The 26,388-nt window shown below is 35.2% G+C and overlaps 1 protein-coding gene across 1 annotated transcript in view; it reads left to right on the top strand.

Annotated features, from left to right (window-relative positions):
- Positions 1-26,388, top strand: part of BANK1 (B cell scaffold protein with ankyrin repeats 1) — a 304,381-nt gene that overhangs the window by 10,923 nt on the left and 267,070 nt on the right. Inside the window, 1 exon segment of the mRNA XM_082729053.1 lies at positions 21,038-21,436. Coding sequence (XP_082585179.1) covers positions 21,038-21,436 — 399 coding nt within the window.

The raw sequence follows: 26,388 nt of genomic DNA, 5'->3' as shown, positions 1-26,388 counted from the left end.
GAGTGACAGTAAAGTCACCAAATTAAGTTTATGGAAAGGATAAATGAAGTTATAGCCATTTCTGAATTCCCCACTTCTGAGTTATAAATCTAGCTATAGATAACAACCCTGGTTTCAACTTTCCTTTTCAAATCAGTTTGCAGAAGGGCTTTCTTTAATTATGAAAAAAAAAATTAAAAATTCACAAAACCTTTTACATAAAGATAATTTTAGGGCATTTTCCAATATTAAATTAACTTTTAACCTGATAACTAATTTATTTTTATTGAAATGTTTATAACTTATAATATTTAGCTTATATTTAAAATATCTTCTGGGGCAAATAGAAAAAAATCTGATCAGTGTCTAAAAGCAAATAAAATTTAATACCCTTCTTGTGTGTCTAGAAGATGAAATTTTTTTTATTGTTCTTTTTTCTAGAATAATACTTGCACATAATTGAAAATATGTACAATGGCTAAAAAAATAGGAAAAGACATGGTATATATACTTGTACTTTTTATTTTTCTGTGTTTACTTTTAACAATTTTACTTGTTCAGCTTTGCAGTGTTAATATATGTAATATTCGTTTATGCACTTAAAAGTTACATTTGTATAGCAGTTTGGTGTCCTGTTATTCATAAATATTTCAGTTTTGCTCTCTTCATATAAATCTATTGTACAGTGTTTAAAAAGAAAAGAAAATCCACAAAGATTTATTGGATAAAGATCATCCTCCATACAAAACCATTACTAACCTAAAGAAAGAGTGAATAATTTTTTTTAAAGATTTTATTTATTTATTTGACAGAGAGAAATCACAAGTAGTCGGAGAGGCAGGCAGAGAGAGAGAGAGAAAGAGGGTAGCAGGCTCCCTGCTGAGCAGAGAGCCCGATGCGGGACTCGATCCCAGGACCCTGAGATCATGACCTGAGCCGAAGGCAGTGGCTTAACCCACTGAGCCACCCAGGCGCCCGAGAGTGGATAATTTTTAATGATATAGGAAATACTTTTTCACTGTGCTGGATTTGAAGTAAAAAAAAAACATAGGATTGGGTGTCCGGGTGCTCAGTCAGTTAACCACCTGCCTTGGGCTCAAGTGTGATCTCAGGATCCTGGGAAAGTCTGATCTCACGGTCCTGGGATCTAGCCCCACATTAGGCTCCCTGCTCAGCAGGGAGTCTGCTTCTCCCTCTCCTTCTGCCACCACCACCCACCCCCGGCTCCTACTCTGTCTCTTCAATAAACAAAAATCTAAAACAAACAAGCAACAAAAGAAAACCCAACACACAACGGATCAAGTAGTGGCTCTGTCACTAATGAATGATATGACTCTCTGGTGCCCAGGAGACATTATTTATATTGATGATCACATTAATTCTTCATAAGAATGATTGGCTCATAATACTCATTCAATTAATATCTCTTATTTTAGGAGAAAACCACTTCAGAAATTAAAATTGCTTTCTCTAGGCATTTGGGATTGAGGATATCCATCAAGAAAGAGTGGACTAATGCCTTTATTGTCTATGCAGGAGTAATTATCCTTTATTCATTCACTGTTCATTTATTCTTGATCTGTACTAGGTTCAAGAAACACATAAAAAGGTGGCTTCAGCCCTCGGAGACTACACTTAAGTGAAATAAGGATGGGAAAAGCTGAATGGAACTATTTCTTTTTACCTACATTCTGATTGAACATCAGATGACTCAAAAACCTTCACTGATGAGATCTGAATAATTTGGTTATGAAAACTAGTTAGCAGGGTGAGCTACAGCTAAGAGTGTTCACTGTGACTACTGGGGGTGACTCTTGATGCATAACTTCTGTTCCAGAAAGTCACTACTCATTTCAGAAGGCAGTCATGAGTGTAGTCCCCTGGGACAGCATTTTGCGAAATTCAGTCATTTTCACAAAACCTTCCTCAAATTTTTGGCTATTGTACCCTCTTGTTTAAGAAAAAAATTCTTTAATTTTTTTTAGCTTAAACATATTTTAAAGGAACATTTACATCACTACCATAAATGAAAAATCATTACCACTCTCCCTAAAGAGAAGGTGGCCATACAAATAAACAGATTGAAAATAAAATAATGTTGAAAATTATAGGTTAGGACAGGTTCTGGGCACATAGATCAACCTCTGTTTGATAGTGTTAGAGTTCATGAAGTCACAGGAGCTTCAATCTAAGACACTATCCTTTACCAAATCAAAGTTGAAGAAATATTCTGAAGGGAATGATTTTCTCGGATTCGCTGTCACTATGTTTCTGGGAGTTGTCATCCCACCGCTGGCTAATGCTGTCCTCCAAAGGCCAAGTTCACCTTACAGAAGGTTGAAATGAAGTTTTATTTAGCACTTACAGGTGTCAGGAACGATGATAAATTCTCTACATAGTTTATCTCATTTATTTCTCACAACAACAGATTTCATAGGTGATATTATCTGTACATTATAAATGGGGGAATCCAAGCTCAGAGAGGTTAATTATTTGCTTGAAGCTGGCTGAATTAGGATTCCAAGACAGCCTGATTCCAAAGCCTGACCTCCTAGCCACTCTATAACTCTCTGAAATAATCTCATTTTAGTCTCACAAAAACACACATGTACACTCATGTTAGAAAAGCATTCCTCCCATGTGGACATTTCCATTTCAGTGAAGTAGTCATGTATATAGAAAGTCATTTTAATAGAAAATAAGTAACATAAAAGATGATATTGTTACCCATTAATAGGCCAACATTGAAACATTCTTTGCAAGGGATAGAATAAGCAACCACAGTTTCTAACTAATAATTGTAAACTTTTAGAAAGTTTTGCTGCTTTCAGGGCCCTTAGAGGTTAATGAAATAACAGGAACTGAAATATCTACAACATAATGCTAGAAAAACAATGTCTTTAATGAAGGTCACTGGATATTTAAAATCATCAAGGCTGGAATAGAGATGTGATTAAAATATATTGCAAAATGGCTACAATGAAGAGTACTCTAAAAGTGGAAGGCTAATAATTTGTGTCTGCCTAATGCTTTGCGACCTTAAAGGAATTTTCAAACCCTACTAATTGACTTTTAGAAAATTCTCCTAATGTATCATTTACTTTGACTCAGTGAGAAATCTAAACAATGATCATTTAAACTATTTAATCAGGGTCATCCTGCAAACACTCTGTGAGGAAAGCAGAAAGTATATTGCATATGTATCTGTTCTACTTCAGAAGGCTTTAGGAAAGGACTAGAAAAGTAACTTTTTCTAAAAGGCTTTAGCAAAGGACCTAGAGCTGAAGTAGTGTTCAGATGTTTGATAGACAGAATAATGGCTCCCCTAAAGTGTCTACATCTTAATCCCTGGAGCTGTGAATACGTTAGGCTACATGGCAAAGGTTACAGCTGGAATTAAGATTGCTACATCAATTTACCTTGAGATGGAGAGATGATCATGGACTATCCAACTGGACCCAACGTAATCACAAAGGTCCTTATAAGACAAAGAGAGAGGCATTAGAGGGGAACCAGAGACAGGGCAGCAGCATGAGAAGGACTCAGCCCAATTTTGCTGGCTTGAAGATGGAATGGGGCCATGAGCCAGGAGCTGTGGATGACTTCTAGAAAATGCAAATAAATAGATTCTTTCCTAATGCCTCCAGAGGAACGTAGCCTTGCCAATGTCTTGATTTTAGCTTACTGGGACCTGTTTCAGACTTCTAACCTTCAAAACTGTCAGATAATAAATTTGTGTTACTTTATGCCACAAGTTTATGGTGATCTTACATGGCAGCAATAGGAAATGAATGCAGATTTTTTAAACATGTGGATACCACAAGGACAAAGAGTAGCATGAATATCACAGATCAGGTCATATCTATCAGACTTCACACACCATCAGTCTAATTAAAACACTGGATTATAACCATGAGGAAATAAACTTTTATAAAATGTAAATAGCATATCAATAATACCATTAGGTGGTTATCTTTGGCAAGATATATCCTTATTCATTATTGGAACCTCTCTCTGGAATTCACTGTTGTTTTTATAGTGAAATAAAAAAGGAAGTCCCATTATTGTTTGTTCACGTTTGGAGTTTTTAATCCGTTTAATAATCCTTATCATTAATGCTACCAGCTGCTGTTGCTATCACAGTTCTTACTAGTACAGATCTGTGAGCTTCATAAAGTATCTACTTTCTCAGTGCCTCAGGTACCACAAGTGCAAAATGGGATAGGAAGAGCATATGCTCACAGGGTTCTTCTTATGAGGTTAAAAGAAGTTAATTCTTATAAACACCAAAACAGTCATTGGCACATATTAAGAACTAGCTACATTTAGTCAGTCTTTATTGTAATTATCATCATCATTGTTATAATCCCTGCTACGCTTATCAGTGAGTGCTGAATGCCACGACCTATTCTGATACACAGGCTTCAGATTTTCTTTCTAGGAATTACGGATTAGTATCCCCATTTTTTCAGGTTAAGAAACTGAAACAACTTAATCAGGTTGAGGAGTGAGGACTGTTCTGATACATCTAGCTAAACTTCTAGGTTTAGTGTTAGATGCCATCTACTTTCACTACATAAAGATTTTCTGTCCCAGCCCTTCGAAGGACAAAGATACTCTGAGAGATAACGGATTTAGATGTGCACTTTTCATAAAAGGTCACTAATATTGTATTATAGTTCTACTCTGTTTACTCTGAATGTGAACCATTTTTAACCCTGGTAGAGAATTATTTTGAAACTGTTTTCTCCTAGTGATAAAAATTTGGTTGGAGCCAGACTGGTTAGGCATGAATAGAACCATATGTGATAAAATCTTTAAGGGAATTTTCTTATAAAAGTATTATATATATGCATTGTAAAACATTTTAAAAATGGAAAATATCAGAATAAAATTATAATATACCGCAGTCTTCTCCTCAGAAATAAGTGCTGTTAATATTTATCTTGAATTAATGAGTTTGTATGTGCATTCATAAAGAGTTCACATTGTATATATCGTTTTGAAATGTTCAATGTGATTTGCACATTGATTCATGATACATTTTCATTCTTTTATGTCAAAAGAGACATTTTATAAAATTTAAATCTTTTAAATTTGTTAAGTAGTTCAATTCTGCATTTTGTGATATTGAAGGACTTACTGATACTTTCTTTCCAAGATAATACTTTTACATTAACCCTAGGATAAATAAAATCAGAAGATTCTTCAATTACAGGTCTTAATGCAATATTACAATAAACTACCTCGTATTGAGGTAATTTCTAAAAATCCATTCCTTTTTCTAATATGTAAATTCCTTTAAGGGCAGGAATTGTGCTTCACAATCTTTATATCTCTTAAAGTCTGAACAGTTGTTTTGAATAATAATCATTAAGTGGTTATTAAGTAAATATATGAAAAGGTATAAATGATTATGAAATTGATATTGAGGTATTGTCAACGTTATACTTATGGATGATTATGGAAAATATCCTGCTAAATGTCAAAATGCTGGATCTGAAAATCCAAGCAATGATTGAGACTATAAAATGTTAGAGCATTTTAAATAGGTGATGGGGATTGAGGAGGGCACTTGTCATAATGAGCACCAGGTAATGTATGGAATTATTGAATCACTGTATAGTACACTTGAAACTAGTATCACACTACATGTTAACTAAATGGAATTAAAATAAAACATTTTAAAAAAGAAATTAAAACAAAAATAATGTAGAGCAGTGAGGGTCAAGATCCAGAAGGTAGGAACAAATATGTGTTAAATATGACTGTTTGGAACTGTTAATAATTTCCAATGAATGAACTGTATCATTCATCTCTCTATGTATTTTCAAGTCTGTTGCTGATTTTCAACTTGCAATTGCAAACCACATTAAAATATAAGAATTCCTCAACTTTTAAATATGAAGAGTATCTTATTTTTATGCCTTCAGAAAAAAGTATAAGGGGAAATTCAGTATTCGGATAACTATTTCTCTACATTATGTTTAAATGTAAGTAACTAAGCAATCAGATTCAATAAATAAGATGAATTACAAAAATTAAGAATAATTTAAAGCATTTATTTTCATATATCCTTGATAACTCTATCTTTAAAACTTTACATGGTGTAGAGCTTCTCCTTATCTATTTTAATAGGAGGGAAGAAATGTAGAAATAATTGTAAAAATTCTTTTTGTTTCTTTGTAACCTAAAATTCTACTTCTTTGTCTGAAAGTTCACATTTTTAAAAGAATTCATGCATAGATTTTATTATATTATACATTTCCAAATGTCAAATATTAATGAAAATAACCCCATCAAGAATTCTTTATGCTTCATTATTTCAGTTCAGAATAAAATTTAGTATTCTATCTTGTATTTAATCTTGTGCAGAATATTAGCCATAGATAAAGTAATTGAACTGTTTTTTTTTTTTTATCTTTGGTATTTATAACCAGGTTAGTGCCTGACTTCTGGGCTGTTCATTTTCCTAATAAGGCACCTGGAGCATGATAATTAATAATAGTAAAACAGCAATTTTTATAAAAGTTGGTATGAAGTGGAATAGTTTTAAAGTTGTTTTTACTTAACCACATACAGTATAAATTTCTCCCCATCTATATTACTTCATATAGTTTTGGATAAACATCATAAACAAAATATTCACTTTAGAATTACAACCTAAATTTTAAATATATAATTTCAAATATTGTGTTCTTTTTTAAGAACAATTTGGCCATATATGACTAACAAAATCCCCTTGGTGAAATAAGGCAGATTTTGAGCAAGTTAATGATTTTAGTAATTAAATAATACATATGCATGCATTCATTCCTTAGTAAACAACATGAGCCATTTGGATTTTTTTCTTATTAAAAAAGACCAAAATCTTTATATTTTTATATATCAGAAAAACTTGAGAGATAATAATTGCAACTGTAATCATCAAATATACTACTAGAAGTACTGTCTATATAAGAAAAAGAGACTACAGTAATTCTCAAACTTGAGTGGACTAAAGAATTACCAGGATTGCTCTGGGTGCTTCATTATGATGGATGATAACCCTGATCTCAATTCCTTCCAAGTCCCAATCCTAATTCTAGGTCCCAATCCCAGTTCTTTCCAAGTTCCCAAAGTGGTTCTGGTGCAAGTAATGCCTTGACCACATTATGAGGAGAGAATGGGGTCACAATAGAGCAGTGTAGCTTTTATCAAATACATAACAGGGTTGAGGACTTTTCTAGAGGTGCTTAGGGTTTTGATCCGTTGCTGTTGTGTGAGCTCTAACCAGAAGTCATGTTTACCAAGAGCATAAGCCCCAGGAGGCTTTGGGTTGCTTCTGGGAGTGGTAGGAGACACACTTTGCTAGTTTGCTGTTTCCCTTTTAGTCAAGAATGGCTGCAGAAGATTCAGACATCAGGAAGGGGTGGGGGTTTGCATGCTTGCTGATGTAACTTTCAACAAAGGAGTAGCTAATCATCCTATTCTTCCTTCCAGTATGTACATATTTCTAGTATATAGACATTTCTGAGATATTTTAGAATCCCCATAGTAGGTTGTGAGATAAACTTCCTACAGAGGGTTTTGCTAAAGGTGTGTTCTTACTCAGTTATATTCTCATATTATGACATCATATGTAATTCTGCACATAACAAAACTGTTGAAAGACATTTGTGTCTAAATGATAATCAGATATTTGCTTGTGTAATTACATTGGAAGATTTCATTAGAGTTTGAGAATATGGAGTGTATTTGTCATGTCCTTGTTTTATATACTTCAGAAACAGGAACCGAAGAGCATTCATTTGCGCAATTAAATCTCCCCTAAAGTCCATGAAAAGAATTCAGGAAGAAAAGCAAGCTGTTTGGTCATTGTTTTAAAGCCATGGCTGGCTATACGTTTCCCCCCTACCACTGCCATCATCTTGTGCTCTGGAAAGAAGAGGTCAAAATGGGGAGTGAGGGAGAGCAAAGAAACAAGGGAATACCAATATAATTTTCTCTTGCTCAGAACTAGGACAGCAAATTTACATTTGCCAATGTATCTAAAGATAATTCTCTCTTTATAGTCTAATAACTGATCATATGCTTTTATCCATTGGAAACCTTAAGGAAGGGAGTGCAGTTTATTTCATTTTTTCAAGAATATTGCCTGCATTATGGCTTGATACCCAAGCCAGTGTACGTAATCCCTGTGAATTTAAGCCCAGACAACTATATGGGTCTGGTTGTATATTTATCATTTTAGTTTCCTAATGGAATATGGTTACTCACAACAAAATGTATCATTTGGTGGGTCATATAACATGGAGTTTATGAATGACCAGTTAAGCTTCATAAACACTTAGTGTCCTATAGGCAAACCTTAATGTCTGTCTGGACTCAAGTATACTCACAAGTTAATTTTCAGATAGAAAAGTGTCGTTAGAAGAATAAAGCATGGTCTTTCTCCAAAACCTTAGGGGTATGAGTTGTGGATTTTCTTATTGAGAGTTGTCAGAAGTATGATATAGCATTATTATAAAGCCTAAATGGCAGGGAAGTCTGCACTGCAACCTGGCCTTGTAGCAGAACTTAATCTGTCCCCACTTAGAGCTGGTATCCTTATTGGCTACCTGGTAAATGGTCAGGATACTGACCAGGTATGTATGCTTCCTTCAAAATGCAAAAAGTTCCATCCAGTGGTGAAATGCAGTAACTTATTTTTCAATATGCAGTGGTATCCTGATATGCCTTAAACCATTGGATGTGTAGAAAGTTTGCCAATGTTGCAGGATAGTGACCTTTAGCATGGTGATAAACCTCACACTCTGGTACATAAGTGTCATATTAAAGCTTCAAGGACATTAGCTCTTTCTTTATGAGCAAGTTTAATTAGAATAATGTCCCCAATTATATATTATACATTATGGTAACATACCTTATTGTATGTTACCTAAGGGTTCATAGGCTATACATATACTTCATACCTATTTCTTTACAGTATCAGTATTTTTTGCAGACTGTATTATGACAGCGAGCATAGCCTTGAGGTCAGTGACAGGTGCTCCTGTCCGTGACAGGTGAATGCAAACTGCTTCTTATCTTCATTGATTGCAATTTCAAGGAAAGTATTTACCAGGTCAATATCTGTATATAGTTTCTGTAAGCTGGTTAATTTGTTCCAGTAAAGATATGTGTAGAACAGAAGTCGATATCAACACCTAGTTATGTTTGTAAAAATCAACAGTTATTTTGTACTGGCAAACTGATGAGTTGAATGAAGATGTGAAGATATAATCACTATTACATCTTTCACATCTTTCTTTGTGGTGCCAGTCTTTACAGTTATACCAGGAATATAGTATTTGCTTTAGTTTATGTTTTTGATGGTGGGTGGTAGGCTGAAGGAGTTAGACAATTCTAGACATATATTCCCTTTCCTACTATAATATCTTTCTCTGTAAGGATTCTGGCATTTGCTATTTATGTGTATAGCCATTATATGTTACCCTAAGATATCTCTGTGGGCCACTGAAACTTTTGTTAAATATACCCAAGGCAAGATGTCATTTGTCATTACACCTGACTTCCGTAAGTTCCTGTTCTTACTAGGGTGCCATGCTGACATTTTGGGTCTTCAGGAATCTGTGTCAATGGAGATCAGTAACTAATAAACATTAGGATATATGGGCATTCTTTGTTCCCAGTGTACATAGCTGCAGGCCTCTGGGGAAATGCTTAGAGGAAGATTCATTGTATATACATTTAGAAGCTTCTTTAGATAGAGGAATCATTTCTCAAGGCTGACTTTTCCTCAGCCAAAGGGCTCTGAGTCTATAAATCAGATAGAAGCCTGTGAATCTTCACTTACTTCAACTTGTCATTTTTTGCACCTAATTCTAGAATTGTTTTGTTTATTAAGGTAAAACTAAGGGTTCATAGGCTATACATATACTTCATTCATAAAGACCTTCAGCTCAGTAGGTTACCACAGCAGATCCCTGAAAAAATATGTAGATTAGTTAAATTGCCTCTAATGATTAAGTGCTACCATTTAGACATCTCTACCAGTCCAGACTTCATTATGCCTCATTGACATAAAAAGTTCAATTTGAAGATCCAGTTGTTATCACTGTGTCCAGGCTACACAGGACGTATATCACAGAGCTTTTCATGATTGAATTTCTTAATGCTTAGTAGAGAGAATGTCAGAATACTCTAGAGCAAGGATCAGCAACCTATAACCAATATGCAAAATCTAGCTGGTGACCTATTTGTGAATAGTTTGTCAGCTAAGCATAGTTTTTATACTTTTAAAGGGTTATTTAAAAAGAAAGAAGAAAGAAAGAAAGAAAGAAAGAAAGAAAATGAGGTAAAGCATAGGGTAGAGAGAAAAAGAAGAAGAAAGTATCTTATTTCACCACAAAGCCTGAAGTATTTACTGTCTGAGTGTTTATAAAAAAAAAAAAAAAAATGCTTGCTGACCCCTTTTCTCCATCGTAGAAGGCAAGTCTGGCAATGTAATCACATTGACTCCATAGTGATGGAGTCCAGATTTTAATTATCCATTCTAATAGGCTGCAAGTGCCCCCCCACCCCGGCACTTGAGTTAACACATTAAGTTCTGAATCTTGTAGGACTACAGCCATATTGATGGATTTAATCAGGTTATGTCTTCCCTTTTGCCATCCTTGGTCTAATAACTCTTAAAATCTATTCCATACATTCTTTCCAGACTAATGCTGATACATATTGGCAGGATTATATAATAATTTTTGTGTGTGAAATGGTTTTTCTAAAATTCCTTTTACTTATGGGATCTAACGCTAGTTACTGACCTTATGGGCAGTCAAGGAGGGGTATTGGCATAGATGCTGAGAAAAGTTGACATCATTTGTGAGGCAGTTGCCTTAGATAAAATTCTTAAAACTTTTTTTGTTTGTTTTTGTTTGTTTTTAAAGGGAACACACGTTCCCTCGGTTAAAAATGATCCAGAGATGCTAGGGAATTTAAAGTTCTCAGCCTCATCTCTGTCCCCAGTCTCTCTTGAGTCTTATGATTCCACACTTTTTTAAACAGTGTCCTCACATTGGCTTAAGAATCTTGGGGATGGGGAGTTGCCTGCTACTAGAGCTGTAACCCTGTCTGTGTATATGCATTCTCTGGGACAGTCAGAGAAACCATTATACACCAATCACCCCATCCCTGTAATTCCTGTTGCCACAATATTAACTAAATTCCGTAGGCACTCGAGCTCCCAAAACTTTCCCCTCCATTGACAAATTATCCCTGGTGAAAAATTGAGTCATTATGTTGCTTCTGCATGCCATAAATTGTCAATCTATTATTTTCTTTTGGCAAGGGGTCACTTGTATTCTCTGTAATTATGAAAGCAACACAATTCCAAAATCTGTCCCATAGAATCTATTTCCTGTGGCCACTCCTAGTACTTGTATTTATCAGGATCCTGGCAGGAAACAGATATCACCATCAGAGATTTTAACTGGGGAAAAAAAGGGGGGGGATTATTTATTAATATGTACAGGACTGTAGCATCCAAGAAGAGATAGGTAAGTATTGAAAGACTAACAGCAGGAATCTTTTAGTACCCTTGTAGGGGAAGGGGAAGGAAAATGGTTGCTAGAGCTGCATAAAAACTAGAGCCACAGAAGAAAAGCCACAGAAAAGAGGGCCACAAAAGAAAACAGGTACTGCCAAAACCAGAATGGGGAAGTAAATGAGAGAGCTAGTAATTAACCCTATCATTCCTTTCTCTCACCTGCTGATGTTCTGATGTGCTTTCCACTGGTGTGGGCACGGGAGCCTGAGTGATGTAATACATATGGGAAGAATCAGCCTGGACAGATCATAAAAAATATACAGGTCCTAAGGAGATTATTCTTGAAGGTGAATTGAAGAAATGAGAAACATTTAAGAGACTGTGTAAAGGTGACACTATTACCATATTTAATTAATTCTGACAGTATTTTTCTGTTTGGGGCTAGTCAAATTCTCTGAAATCAGAATTCATCTTATAAGTTATAGTATAGGGGCACCTGGGTGGCTCAGTAGGTTAAAGCCTCTGCCCTCTGCTCAGGTCATGATCCCAGGATTATGGGATCAAGCCCAGCATTGGGCTCTCTACTCAGCAGGGAGCCTGCTTCCTCCTCTCTCTCTGCTTGCCTCTCTGCCTACTTGTGATCTCTGTCTGTCAAATAAGTAAATAAAATCTTAAAAAAAAAAAAAGTTATAGTATATTGTGGCACCTGGATGGCTTAGTTGGTTAAACGTCCAACTCTTGATTTCAGCTCAGGTTATGATCTCAGGGTTATGAGATCAAGCCCTGCGTTAGGCTTGGTGCTGGGTATGGAGACTGCTTAAGATTCTCTCTTTCCCTCTCTCTCTGCCCCTCCCCTTTCCCCCTCTTAAAAAAATTACAATATATTATAGTTTATTTGACCATAATATTTTTTTCTTTAGAGGAATATCAAATAATAACCTGTCTTATGGTCAATGTTATGTTAGATTGAATTATCAGTAATGACAATAAAAGGAGAGAAAGGCTATAGACATTGCAGAAATAGGATTCCACAAATTTGCACTGACGTATTTTAAAACCTGTTTACAGATATAGAATCATTTGTGTTTATAATTTTAAATAAACTATTCATAATTTGTATCAGAGATTAAAACCTGGTAAGGTGAAAGAGTTGAACATTTGCAGTTTATATATGAGGGATAGAAGATCTTTGCAGACTAATCCTGTAGCAGTTCACCATGCTTTTTTTTTTTTCTCTTACAAGGTTGTTTTTTTTCTCTAAACAAGGTTGCTCTGTGAAGCACAAATGCATTTGTTTGCATCTTAAAAGGAAGAAGAAAGAGGATGGTTCTGCATTTATATAAAAATAACTTTTCCTGGTTGTTCTTCATCATAGCTAAAAAGCGTAATCTTAAATTGATATGTTCGTGCCTTCCTATATTTGAAAGGAAGAGCTAAATTGATGTGACAGAGAAAGATTTCCCCTGAAGAAAACTCTGAGAATTGGACATAAGTGTAGGTAGTTGATTTAGAGGATGAGCCCATGAAGCACTAGTGAAAAAATAGGAAATGGGAGACAAGGGGAGAAAAGCACATTAAAAAATATATTAATAAGCAGAAAACACAATAGTATATATTAAAAAGTATATTAATAAGCAGAAAACACAATAGACGATTACAATTCAGCATCCCTAATGTAGAATAAACCCCCTGAAGGATGGGAAAGCTATTATTTACACACTGATTTCCATAATCTTGGATTATGTAGTACAGTAGTATATAATACTACGGATTCGGGCCATGGCAAAAGTGAGCTGAGATTTGTGGGCAAGCAGATGAGCGTTGGTTAGGGAGGGCCTCACTCAGCTTCAAAACATCCAGCCTTTGAGGAAGGTGAGTGGAGGGTGACTGAGGGTTGCCTCCCAGCCCTCACTGCCCTAAATCCTCACACTTCTGAGCTGCCAGGCAGATGCATGGCACTGAGGAAGCTCCTTCAGAACAGAGAAAGTCCTCAAGCAGCAAAACAGAGGTTGAAAATGGTCAGTGTGCTTAACTGCTGACCACTAATCTGCAGCTCTTGGGCCAGGAAGATATGGGATGTACGTTAGCAGAATCTGCTACACAGATACACACAGAAAACACCTGGTATTTTTTGCCACTCTGAATAAGTGAAATTAACCAACGAGTTATAGTGTTTTTTACTACGTTAATGCCTTCGAGAAAAATCCCCAGTTTTGTTTCCTTGTGCTAGTTAAAGTACAAAGTTAGAGCACAAAACAAGTTACACTTCCTATGTACTTTGAGTAATGATATATTTGTGTGTGTGTGTGTGTGTGTGTGATTCAATCAAGATTAATGTTTGTGTTACCACCACTGAGTCCTTTTGGGCTATAAGTCATTTCTTTGTAATTTTCTGCTCTTTTTTCTTCTGCACTTTGATCACCAGGTAGAAAAAATATAATATTGAAAAGATGCATTATGCTATCTTTCTTCATTTTGCACAAACATTGTTAAGAGATGGGATCTTATTCAAAAAGAAAAAATATGCCATTTGAACCTACACATATGTAATAGGAAGGGTTTGATTCATGCTCAGTCTCATTCTTTGGTAATATGTAGTATAATCTGCTCCCAGTGCAAAAGCAATTATTGATACCAATTATTGATACAAATTTCCTTCAAGTTAAAAAAATTTGTTATAGTACTTTGTAGGATAAATAAAAGACATCATTGTGGAATCTGAGATACCACTTTAGAGTAAATTTATAAAAATTAATATGGCTATATTCTATTCTACCCTTGTAAAATGCTGTCATTTATATTATGTTGTTAGACTGGAGATTTACATTTTAAATAATTTATTTACAGACCTTAATTGAATCTCCAAAAACAACTTTCTTTTATTTTGATGAAGCTTTCCAGGAATGAAAATTTTATTTCTGTGTTTCAGATTCAACTTTTATTGTTTCATTTCACAGTCTATAAAAGTCAGTCAATCTTAGCAACAATAACCTTCCTTTTTAAACTGGCAAATAATGATGTAAGTTTGATTATTCCAAGTGTGTAAAACAAAGGCCAGTAGGTGTCTCATGAAAATCAATAGAGAACTATTGTTGGGGCACAGTCCAGATCTTACTCAAGGACAGACTTCTGTTTTCTGAGTAAGGAAGAAGAAAACCATGGCTGTGAAAAGGCCTTTTATATAACTTTTGCATTTTGACTCAACATGGTTTCAAAATGAAAGACTGGAAGGCAGCACAAGGAACAATTACTGTCCTTGTGGCCCTGACAAGTTACTGAACCTCTCTGAGGATCAGTGTGATCAGCAGTAAAGTAAGAATAGCAGGGCAACTCCATGTAGTTTTAGGAATATAAAATGAAATAATACATGTTACATGCTTAGCAACATGCCTATTACATGGAAAGTGTCAGTAAATAATAATTGAGAAAGTTTAAGATTAAAGGATTGAAATGACTTTATCTATAGAGAAGAAAGGGGTGACATTGAGTGCTTATCTTTAAGCTTTTGGAAATTGTCATACAGGGGTTATAGACTAACTATAAGTCAAATATAAATTTGGAAGGAAAGATCAGCTTTAACCTAAGAATAAAATGACCATAGAATATAGAGAAAGGTTACCTGTCTACTATTTCTTGGGAAGTTTTGGAAAGATAAGTTATGATTGTCTCTAGAATTGATTTCCTATGGTAGTATGATACCCAACTACGTAACATGGAAATATTCATTCTGTACTTTATTTTTTTTTAAAGATTTTATGTATTTTTTGACAGACAGAGGTCACAAGTAGGCAGAGAGGCAGGCAGAGAGAGGAGGAAGCAGGCTCCCCACTGAGCAGGTAGCCCGATACTGGGCTCGATCCTGGGATTCTGGGATCATGACCTGAGCCGAAGGCAGAGGCTTTAACCCACTGAGCCACCCAGGTGCCCCTCATTCTGTACTTTAAAGATTTTATTTATTTATTTATTTATTTTAGAGAGATCATATGAGAGGGGAGCAAGGAGCAGAGGGAGAAGGACAGGCAGACTCTACATTGAGCATGGAACCCTCTCTGGCTTTTGGTCTCACAACTCTGAGATCATGACCTCAGCCAAAATTAAGAGTCAGAGATTTAACTGACTGAGCAACCCAAGCACCCCTTATTCTATACTTGTTCTATAATTTTATTGACTTATGTTTTAGAGTCAAGAAGATAGTTTTGTAAGTTCTTCATAGATAACCATACTCTTGGAGTACCTCATATGTTCTATTTCCTCTTTTTCCTTGGTGGGAACCAGAGTCCTTGTAAGATTTCACAGACTTTGCATACTTGAGATTAACTCATAGGCTGCTAAATATTGACTAACTCAACTCATATCACCTATGAAGAATCTGTCTTAATCTCTTAAATAATGTTGTGTCCTTTGCTGTTAGAGTTTAAAAGTACAGGCTGTAGGATCAGACTGCCTGCAATGGAATCCAAATCTAGTACCACTTCAGTTTTCCCATCTGTAAAATGACAATAATGTTTGAATCTACTCAATAGGGTAATTTTGAGAATAAAGTAAAATGATATATATAAAACACATTGGAGTCCTAGTTTACTTGAAACACTTAATAATTCACATTATGAATTTTGTCTTTACTCTCTAGTTTAGAATTCTATGGTAGCCTACTCTGGCTATATGTAATAGAAAGGAACCTCTTTCTCTACCCTTCCTCAAACATAAAAATACTGAATTATGGTGCCATGTTTGTGTTTGTTCAACAAGTATGTATTTAGCATCCAGGCTGGGTGAGACACTACACAGAGAATAGCAGAGCTACCCTGATGACTCATACACAACTTGTGTATGATTCCCATATGTTTTCTTCCAGATGTCATCTTCATGCTGCACACATAAGCATATTAAAAATTCTATTGAATACCTGTTCAAGAAATTATGAAAGGCATTATTTAGGAATCAAAAAGTTGAAAAAGGAAGCATCTGTCCTCGGAGATGATATTTATATCATGAGAAAAGATGCAGATAATTCAATAAAAATACAATAGCTCTCAAAATCATTATAGTCTTAATTGGCCCATTGGTGTTATAGAAAATACAAGCTTTATATCCAGAAGAAAAAAAGATAATTGTAGATTACAAGAGTTTTGGTGTTTTGCTCTTTGTATTCATGATAATACCTTACCACTGATTTTTAAGGATGATTATTTTGTTTTATAAAATAATACAGGTTTACTATGGAAATATAAGCAATATGGAAGTTTTTAATTCTTTATTTTTTAAGATTTTGTTCATTTACTTTAGAGAGAGAACAAGAGAGCACAAAGAGTTGGGAGGGGCAGAGGGAAAGGGAGAAGTAGACTCCCCTCTGAGCAGGGAGCCCAACATGGGGCTGGATCCCAGGACCCTGAGATCATGACCTGACCTGAAAGCAGATGCTTAACTGACTGAGCCACCCAGGATCCTCTGGAAGAGTTTTTTTTTTTTTTTTTTAAAGAAAGCAATGTATCTCTCACAGTCCTATCTTTGATGGGTAACTGTTACTATCAATAAAATTATTTTAAGTAAATGCTCATGGAGTGATTGTTTAAAAATGAGATCATAGGGGCATCTGGGTGGCTCAATGGGTTAGCCTCTGCCTTTGGCTCAGGTCATGGTCTCAGGGTCATGGTCACAGGATCCTGGAATCAAGCCTTGCATTGGGCTTTCTGCTCAGCAGGGAGACTGCCCCCCCCCCCGCCGCCTTCCCCCAACTGCCACCTGCCTCTCTGCCTACTTGTACTCTCTCTCTCTCAAATAAATAAATAAAATCTTTAAAAAAATGAGATCAGGGGCTCCTGGGTGGCTCAATGGGTTAAGCCTCTGCCTTCAGCTCAGGTCATGATCTCAGGGTCCTGGGATTGAGCCCCGAATGGGACTCTCTGCTCAGCAGGGAGCCTGCTTCCTCCTCTCTCTCTGTCTGCCTCTCTGCCTGCTTGCGATCTCTCTCTGTCAAATAAATAAATAAAATCATTAAAAAAAATTTAAAAATTTAAAAAAATGAGACCATATTCTACAAGCTATTTTTCAAATAAAATAATATAAAGTAGGGGCGCCTGGGTGGCTCAATGGGTTAAGCCTCTGCCTTCAGCTCAGGTCATGATCTCAGGGTCCTGGGATCGAGTCCCGCATCCGGCTCTCTGCTCAGCAGGGACCCTGATTCCTCCTCTCTCTCTGCCTGCCTCTCTGCCTACTTGTGATCTCTCTCTGTCAAATAAATAAATAAAATCTTTAAAAATAATAATAATAATATAAAGTAAATTTGAAGGACATTAATTTTCAGATAAAAATCTTTACTTAGAATACTCTAAATTATTATTGTTTAGGGAAAATGATACAAAAATAGTGAGAGGATGGAATCATTTTTTAAATTCATAAATCAAATTTAGGAATTATTAAATGACTAAATTCTATCAAGGATGAAGTTAATATTTTATACTATTTTTTCCAAAAATGCTCAGCTTTCCCATCCCATGAGTACGTTTGTTTCATCAAGATTTTTTGCCTTTCTGTTTTTTTTTAATTTTTTATTTTTTATAAACATTTATTTTTATCCCCAGGGGTAGCATGGGGGCTTAAGTGGGTAGGAGAAGAATAAATGTTTCATCAAGATTTTTAATATCTGATTTTGTAGTGCAATCACAATCCCCTCAACATTTTATCTTTGTTCTGTATGTACTTATATGAAACCTACTGTGCTTTCTTTTTTCAAACTTTTTACATTTTCATTTTATTTACTCTGGTTCTTCTATTTGTAGCCTGTATTTTTCTTTTTTATTTACATTTTGAGTATGGTTACACTTGCATATTGAATTATGGTAAAACATCTATAATGAAAACCAGCAATCCTCTGCTCTCCCCGTCACCGAACACAATTTGATTCTCCATAGAACCTCAAGAACCATAGCTCTTTCAGATTTTTCCTTTTTATTGTTCTGTTTCTAAAAGATACATCTATCCTACAACTTCTTGATTTACTAATTCTAACTAGTATCTGTTGGTTTCCTGTAATGCTCTCGGGCTCTCCCTCCTCAAATGCTCCATTCGCCTGTTTTAAGTCCCTACTGGTCTGTAGACCAGGCCTCTTGCATAGCTGTCATCTTGGAACTTTCTTCTTTCTTTTGGTACTTTACTTTTTTATTGAAGAATAATTTACACACACAATCTAAGAAATACAGATAAATTAACTTTACACATAAAGTTTATACACACACACACACATACATACACTTTGTGTGACAACCATTCAGACCAAGATGAGAACATCTCCAGAATCCTGGCAGGTTCTCCCATGCCTGCTTTCATTCATTAATCCTATGCCCAGATAGCCTATCTGTATCACCATGAATGTTTTTTTGTTTGTTTGTTTTTGAACTTCATATAAATACAATCATTGCAGAATACACCCTTTTTCTTCTTTCACTCTATCTTTTGTCTTTGGATTTATCCATGTTGCATGTAGCAGTGGTTCATTTTTATGGCTGTACAATATTCTATAATATGAATATAATATTATTTTTATAAGAACTTTCTTAAAATTCATTCTAACCTGGGCTTGAAATTTCTCTGAAGAAATCTTTGACCAACTTCATATTTTTCTCCTCCTGGGTGAGTCGCTTTTCCTTCCTGAACTACATGAAGACATTTTATTTATAGTAATCATTAAACCAAAGGCAATTTCATCAAGATAGACTTTCCCTTAATAATTTTTCTTAGAACTTGATCATGCCCCACTGATATATGGAACTGGTTCATTTTTCTTTTATATTTTAAAGATTTTTAAAATTATATTTTAAAATATGTTAGTGTGTTTTGTTCTTTTCTACTGCAGCCTTTAAAGTGTCTTTATACAAAGTCTTTTCCTTTTTAGTCTCTTATGCAGATATATTTGTACCAATTGCTATACCTTGTTCTCTTTTTTCTGCATTTACTATGGAAATATCAAGCTTTTCTTTTAGTCCAGAAATTAAAATATTATCTATGTTTATCCTAGTTATTGCTTTTTCTAATTTATGTATCTCTGGGTAATGGTACTGTTTTGGTTCAATTTGTCTCCTTATCTCATACACTTTTAAATGCTACTTTTTTAAAAAAGTTAAATCAACTTGTGTTTGAACTCTGATTTTATTTAATCTCTAGTCTTTTTACACTATAGATAACTTCTATGGAGTTTTTTACTTCCCTGCTTATGATTTCTACTAGTCTTCGCATGCTGTGTTACTTTAATTATTTTTATGATCATATTATTACTGTTAATATTATTTGTATAATCCCTTCCTGAAACTACAAATTTGTATTATTTATCTTTTCATTTTGCTTGTGTTTCTCTTAGCTCTGTTAAAGCATCTGTTTGCTTAAGATAGTGTGGACAAATTATTCTTTAAATTCCCGTCCCTCTCTTTTTTGCTACTTTTTATTTTTCCCTTCAAGCTACAGTTTGGGTGACAAAAATCTATATTCCAATCAGTTTTTAATGACCAGAAAGAAAAGGGGAGGAGAAGCAAAGTGTCCCGGGTTGGTGGTCCTGAGTTGTAGTCTCTAATGAGACCTGTTAAATATTGCCTGTAAGGCCCCTGCCCTCTGCCCAAGGATGCACTTGGGTTCCTGTGGGATTTGCTGGGCTTCCCTGACTTATCCGTGAGCCCTGGCCTGTGGAGAGTCCTGACAGCCTTTCTTACTGCTGCAGACACTCCCTGGTCAGTTTCCAAATGGAGAAGAGATTCATAAGCACCGTGGTGGTTTTGGTGGTGACTCAATTTTCTTTATCAGAATTGGTTATAGGTTCAGAGAGAGGTTTCAGATTAGTGTTGTTCCATCAGAACCTTCTAATTATTTTATCAGCATAAAATTTAGTTTATGACATGAGGTAGTACCCCCTTTATTTCATTTCTGCTATTGAATTTCTTTCTTTCCTTTTTTTAAATTTTTTTTTTAATATTTTTAACAATTTTTGTTTTGTTAGAATTCTGAGCACCTGTCTTTAGGCAGTCATCTTTACCTGGAAAAAAAGACTTGAAAATTCTTTAATGAAAATTCTCTCATGTCTTCACAGAACAATCTGATTCCTTAGCTAGGGCTTATTTATTTTTTACTTTTACCTTCATTTAGTAGAAGAAGAAACAGTAGCTCAAAGGAGTTAAATACTGTGAATCTGGATAAATTTTGTGGTTACCGGCACAGCTATGTCTGAGCCTAGCTCCTATAATCCTGCAAAATATTCCTTTTATTCTGCCATGAAACCTCTCTCTTCTTTGGGTTGAGCATCCTAGTTCACTCTGGCACAATGAGTATAGTGTAGATTCGCACAAAGCATGAACTGTGTTGACCTTAAGGATTACTTTAATCCTGGATGATTTCATAATGGGGATAACATGAATTATATTATTGGTCTCTGGTATAATAAAAGTAATATATTCCCTAGAGAGTACATAAAAATTGATATTAATAATATAATATGTTGTTAATATTTCAAACATAAGAAAATTAATACACTGTTTTCTGTTTTTCCAGAAAATACAAGAGACATCATAATGATATATGAAGAAGATGCTGAGGAATGGGCTCTGTACTTGACAGAAGTTTTTTTACATGTTGTGAAAAGGGAAGCAGTCCTATTATATCGCTTGGAGAATTACTCTTTTTGGGATTTGGAATTGCTGAATTTAAACTCTTACAAATGTAAACTTCTGATATTATCAAATGGCCTGCTTAAAGACCTAACTCCAATGAAATGTCAGTTTCTGGAAAAGGTACTTTATTCACCAGAGAGTGTGGTTACTCTGCTGTGTGGGGTGACAAGTTCAGATCAGCTCTACAAACTATTAAATATCGCTGGAGGCAAATGGGAGATGTCTACTGAGCAGGAGCCCCAAGATTACATCGCTGTAATTGAGAGTATTATATTCGGAGGTAATGTTGCCAAATCTTCTTTATATTTTTTTATAATTAAGAAATCTAAATTGAACCAATGACTATCTGATACTAAGATAAAAAAGAAAAATGGAAGCCAACTTTATGTTGAATGTATGTTGCACTTTCTTCAAATGCATGAATGTTCTTAATTTTTAGCTATTTTCTTCGAATCAGGGCTTATCAGTTGTTTTAAAAATGGTTTATAAATATATTCCTTAGGGTAGCCCATGTGAGCTCATACTTGATAGAACAATTATGGTATGCTACACTATAGGGCAGTTTGGTTCTAGAAGTAGTTTCTTTTTTTTTTTTTAAGATTTTATTTATTTATTTGACAGACAAAGATCACTAGTAGGCAGAGAGGCAGGCAGAGAGAGCAGGGGTGGGGAGCGGGAAGCAGGCTTCCTGCTGAGCAGAGAGCTCAATGTGGGGCTCAATCACAGGACCATGGGATCATGACCTGAGCAGAGGTTTTAACCCACTGAGCTACCCAGGTGCCCCTTAACTGGTAGTGCTTGAGTTACTATATACCCTATTACTATTACCAGTCAGTAGCAGTCCAAGCTTTGAAGGTGTGCTTTAGAATTATAAAACTTCCATTGTGCTGACAATTGTGTGATTTCTGTAACTATATTATGGAATACTGTTATTGTTTAATTAGTTTTAAATAAAAAATTCGTTTTAATCATATAGCCACATGTCAAAGAGCAGAACACAGGGTTCCCCTCGGATAATTAATTACAGTTCCATGTAATAATCAAAAGTCAGAAGGTCTCTAATGTTAAAGTTTCTCCCTTCCCCTGTTCTTTTCTGCTTCTGCCTGAGTGCAGAGGTGGTGCCATGTCAGCTGCATTCCTGGTTTTCTCAACCTCTGTTTAAACCTTTTATTCCTAGTATTCTAACTATGGCTCCCTTTCCTACAGGGAAGAGGTGGGGTTTTTAATTTCTACTGGCCGTATCAAATATGAAGCGTTGCCTCCTTTTCTTGGGGCATATTTCTGGGTCTTTGGAGTTGCCTTCATTCACTGGGATGTATCACCTGCGGCTCCTTAACGAGACAACTGTGTCCTCTTTTGAAGCTCCTACTTGTGGTGGTCCACCCACTATGCTTTCTTACTGTCGATATCTGTGGCTCTCTCCAGTTTCACTTTTGAAAGAAATCACTCCGAGATTTCCCCCACCTAATCTTTTCTTTCACTTGGCCCACATCTGTCTGTAAAAACATGTGTTTGTCTTTTCCAGTCAGACTCTGGGCATGCATGCCATTTTCTGTATAGCCAACACCATCTAACCCTTCGAGCAGCAATACAGCCACAGCCTCTTGCCTTGAGTCGCTTCCAAACATGGGTCTAGCACCAACCTTGTTCTGTAAAACCAGAGAACATCTGTCAATCCCCAGTGCTTTGCTGGAGGCCCAGGTCACTCACTGTGCTTGAAGATGTTGAGTGCCTGCCTTCAGCTCAGGTTATGATCCCAGGGTCCTGGGATCAGGCGCCACATCAGGCCCCATATCAGCAGACTCCCAGCTCTGCAGGATGCCTGTTGTCCCTCTCCCACTCCCCCTGCTTATGTTCCCTCTCTCACTATGTCTTTGTCAAATAAATAAATAAATAAAATCCTTAAAAAAATAGAATATCCTCTTTCTATTTTCTAGTATTCCAGCTTCTTCAAATCCAATACTTTCTAAGCCTTGTTTTAATTATCTATGGTTGCACACCAAGTTACTCTAAAATTTAGCAACTTAAAACAGCAAATGATGGTTATATCACAGTTTATGCAATTAAGGAACCTAGGTGCTGCTTAGCTGGGAGCTTATGGATCAGGGTATCTTGTGAGATTACCGTCAGTTTGTCCAAAGCTACAGTCATCTGAAGGCTCCACTGGTCACTGGGGGAAGATTTACTTCTAACAGGAGCATATACTTTATTGGCAAGTTTGTTATTTTTTTAATCATCTCATTGGATGAAAGTCATCTCTCATGGATTCCTGAGGAAGGGACCTTGGGAGTCATATTTCTGAAATTTTGCATTTTCAAAATTCTTGCATGTTTGTTTCTCGGAGTATAGTTGGGCTGAGGACCATTTGGCTCTTCTTTCTTCTAGCATTGTAGAATTTAGGGAATTCTTAATTACGTGGCTGAATAAATGATTCTTAATTTATATTTGAAGTCTAGTGATTTTCACTAGAATTTTATTCTAGTGCTGACTGTTCTGAACTATTTTGCACACACAGACATGGTGATTTTTGTCTTTCTTTCTTTCTTTTTTTTTTTTGGTCTTTCCCCAAGATAGAGATTGAAGTGTTCTTAACTTATATCTTTAAGTATTTCCACTATTTTATTGTTATTATTTGCACTATTTTATTATTATTTTCTTCTTCAATGATTCCTTTTATATGTGTATGGGATTTATTTTGTCTGTGATGTACTCTATAATTTCTAATTATTTTTCATTCATTCATTCATTCATTCATTCTAATTCTTTTGATTCATTCATTCATTCATTCAATATATATTTATTTAGTTTGCATCACTTCAATCCTTGCTACTTTCTTATGCTTTCAGTACCCTCTCTTCCCCTGTATTATTTCCAGTTTCTCCTTCATTTGTCTTGTGCTTTTATTTTTTTTCCATTATGCCATTTGGTTGAGTACTGGAAGCTTACGGTTCATCTCTTGCTCTTGTGCTGCTAACCTTGCCTTGACACCTTGCATATTTGCATTACCTAGTTGCTTCAAAAAGGTGATTGCTATTCATTACATTTGAAAAGTTCATGATGAAATATTTGCTCACAATTTTCTGCTTCATTAATACTAACGTGTTTTTAGTGTGTCTTCCCCCGTATGCCATTGGTTTTCTGCTCCTCTCTTCCCCCACCCTTTTCTCCCGCTCTTGTAACATCTTTATATAGACCCAGTGCTGGTCCAGTTTTTCTTTTCTGAGCTGAGTGAGTTTTTCTTAGTCTAGCCAGAGGAGATAGGCAATGTGGGTTTTGTTGTTTGTTTTGTTCTGTTCCTCTCACATACAATGAAAGACTTTACTTCTCTGTTTCCACAGGTATAGACTACTTTCTATAAATTTGTCTTTTCTGTATATTTCTTCATTTAGCCTCACTTTCTCTGCTTTCTGAAACCATCCACAGATGCTTCCACCTGAAACTGCTGCATTTTATGTCTACAAACATAGAAAGGCATGGCTCCTGGCCTTAAGGTAGGTAGGTTTGTTAGCTCTTTTTTGAAATCTGCAGCTTCTGGATTATTTCTTCAAGGTTTCTTTTCTCTTTTTCCTCCTGCACACCCTTTTGCTCAGCCATCACTGATTTTGGAGCCATTCCATTGATCTGTGGGTCTAGGATTGCTCTGTTTCCTATTTTCAATACATAGGGCATTTGCATAGTTGTCTTTCATTCTCTGTGTGTTGGAATGACTTCCAGGAATAAAATGGGAAATACTGACTCTGCGCTACAATTTTCAAATTGGCAGTCCTCAAGTTTCTTACAGTCTCTGGGTTTTTTAGTCCTCCTCATGACATTATAGGCTTTGGGGTTTTTTTTTTTTTAGTTGAAAAGGAAAAATGTTACAGTTGGAAATTATGGAAAAAATTACAATGATGTACATAAAGTGCAAGCAATTTTATGCTAATTTTCTCCCTGAGACAGAGGAGCACTAAAAATTGGTAGCAACATTTCAAGTGATTGTCCACACCCATCATTTCTATTTTCTTGAAGAACTTGAGTTTTTTTTGACCACTTAAATTATGATATCACTGGTAGGTAAAAATATTGAATATCTTTTTGCTGTTTTATTTGTTTTATGATAAGTACCTTTGGGTATCTATGTCAGTGGTGTATCTTCAGATTATAGTCTATTGATATTTAGTAGGAGAAAAGCTTACACTTTTTGGACAACACAGGACTGACTTTTGAAGACACTTTAACTCTCATCTTCCCACATTCAAGTTTTAGAATCTGATTTCTTAAAATATAGATGCACCTGCCCAATGGAAAATATAATGAAGTTGTGTGGGAAAATACATTCCAAGGTGATACATTTATCTGAACTACAAGCATGCAACCAGAATGTAGATAGATCTATGAACAATTTGCAAACCATGCATAGAAGAACTTTTATGTGTAGGTTGTGTCCCTTGACAAAATTGATGCTGAATGCTGTAATTTATGGAACAATAAATGTTTTAATAAAAGTTTAAATGATCTGTTAAAATATTTTGTTTCATACTGCTATGGGTGTTGAATACATAAAGTCTGGTTTTTAAAAAATAGGCGAAATAGGATGAAAAGTGTGGAATTCGATTTTTATTGCCTCCTTTCTTACCTCCTCCTTATCCCACAGAGAAATTATGCAAAGAAAAAGGAAACTTATTATTCAGAAACATGATAAAGAGAATAATAAAAATGCCAGAAAGTCATGGAAATAATTAAATGTTCTAATACAGTCACGTAAGAAGGAAAAACCAGAGGAGATTTTTATAAAAGTTAATGAAAAAGAAAGATATTTTATAATTAATCAAGGCTCCAGAGAATTTTTTAATATAAAAAAAAAGAAGAAAAGTATGTTCATGGTTAATCTGAGTATTTTATTTCCTTTTAAGGAATTAAGGAAGTTAAATTTCCTGTCTTCTTAATTCCCGAATTGAAAGTAATACAAAACCATCTGTGTTTTCCACATTTCTGTGTGTGGTACAACCACTTTGACCATGTTTCTTCCTTTTTTGGTCTTCTATTTCTTTTTTTATTTTTGGAGCTTTACCTCATTTTTTTCCATCTAGTCTTTCTACATATGTAGGTTTCAATATAGCATTGTTTATATAGAATATAAATGATTTTTATCTGTCAGATCTGACAGATTTTTACTGTCAGACTTACATAAAATAAACTAACATTTTTGAGTGTTACCATTGTATACGTTATTGTTTATAAATCTTACCTCTA

The sequence above is a fragment of the Mustela nivalis genome (assembly GCF_964662115.1).
Source record: "Mustela nivalis genome assembly, chromosome: 4".
NCBI lineage: Eukaryota > Metazoa > Chordata > Mammalia > Carnivora > Mustelidae > Mustela > Mustela nivalis.
The sequence above is the reverse complement of the archived record's forward strand: the minus strand, read 5'-3'. Positions and strand labels throughout refer to the sequence as shown.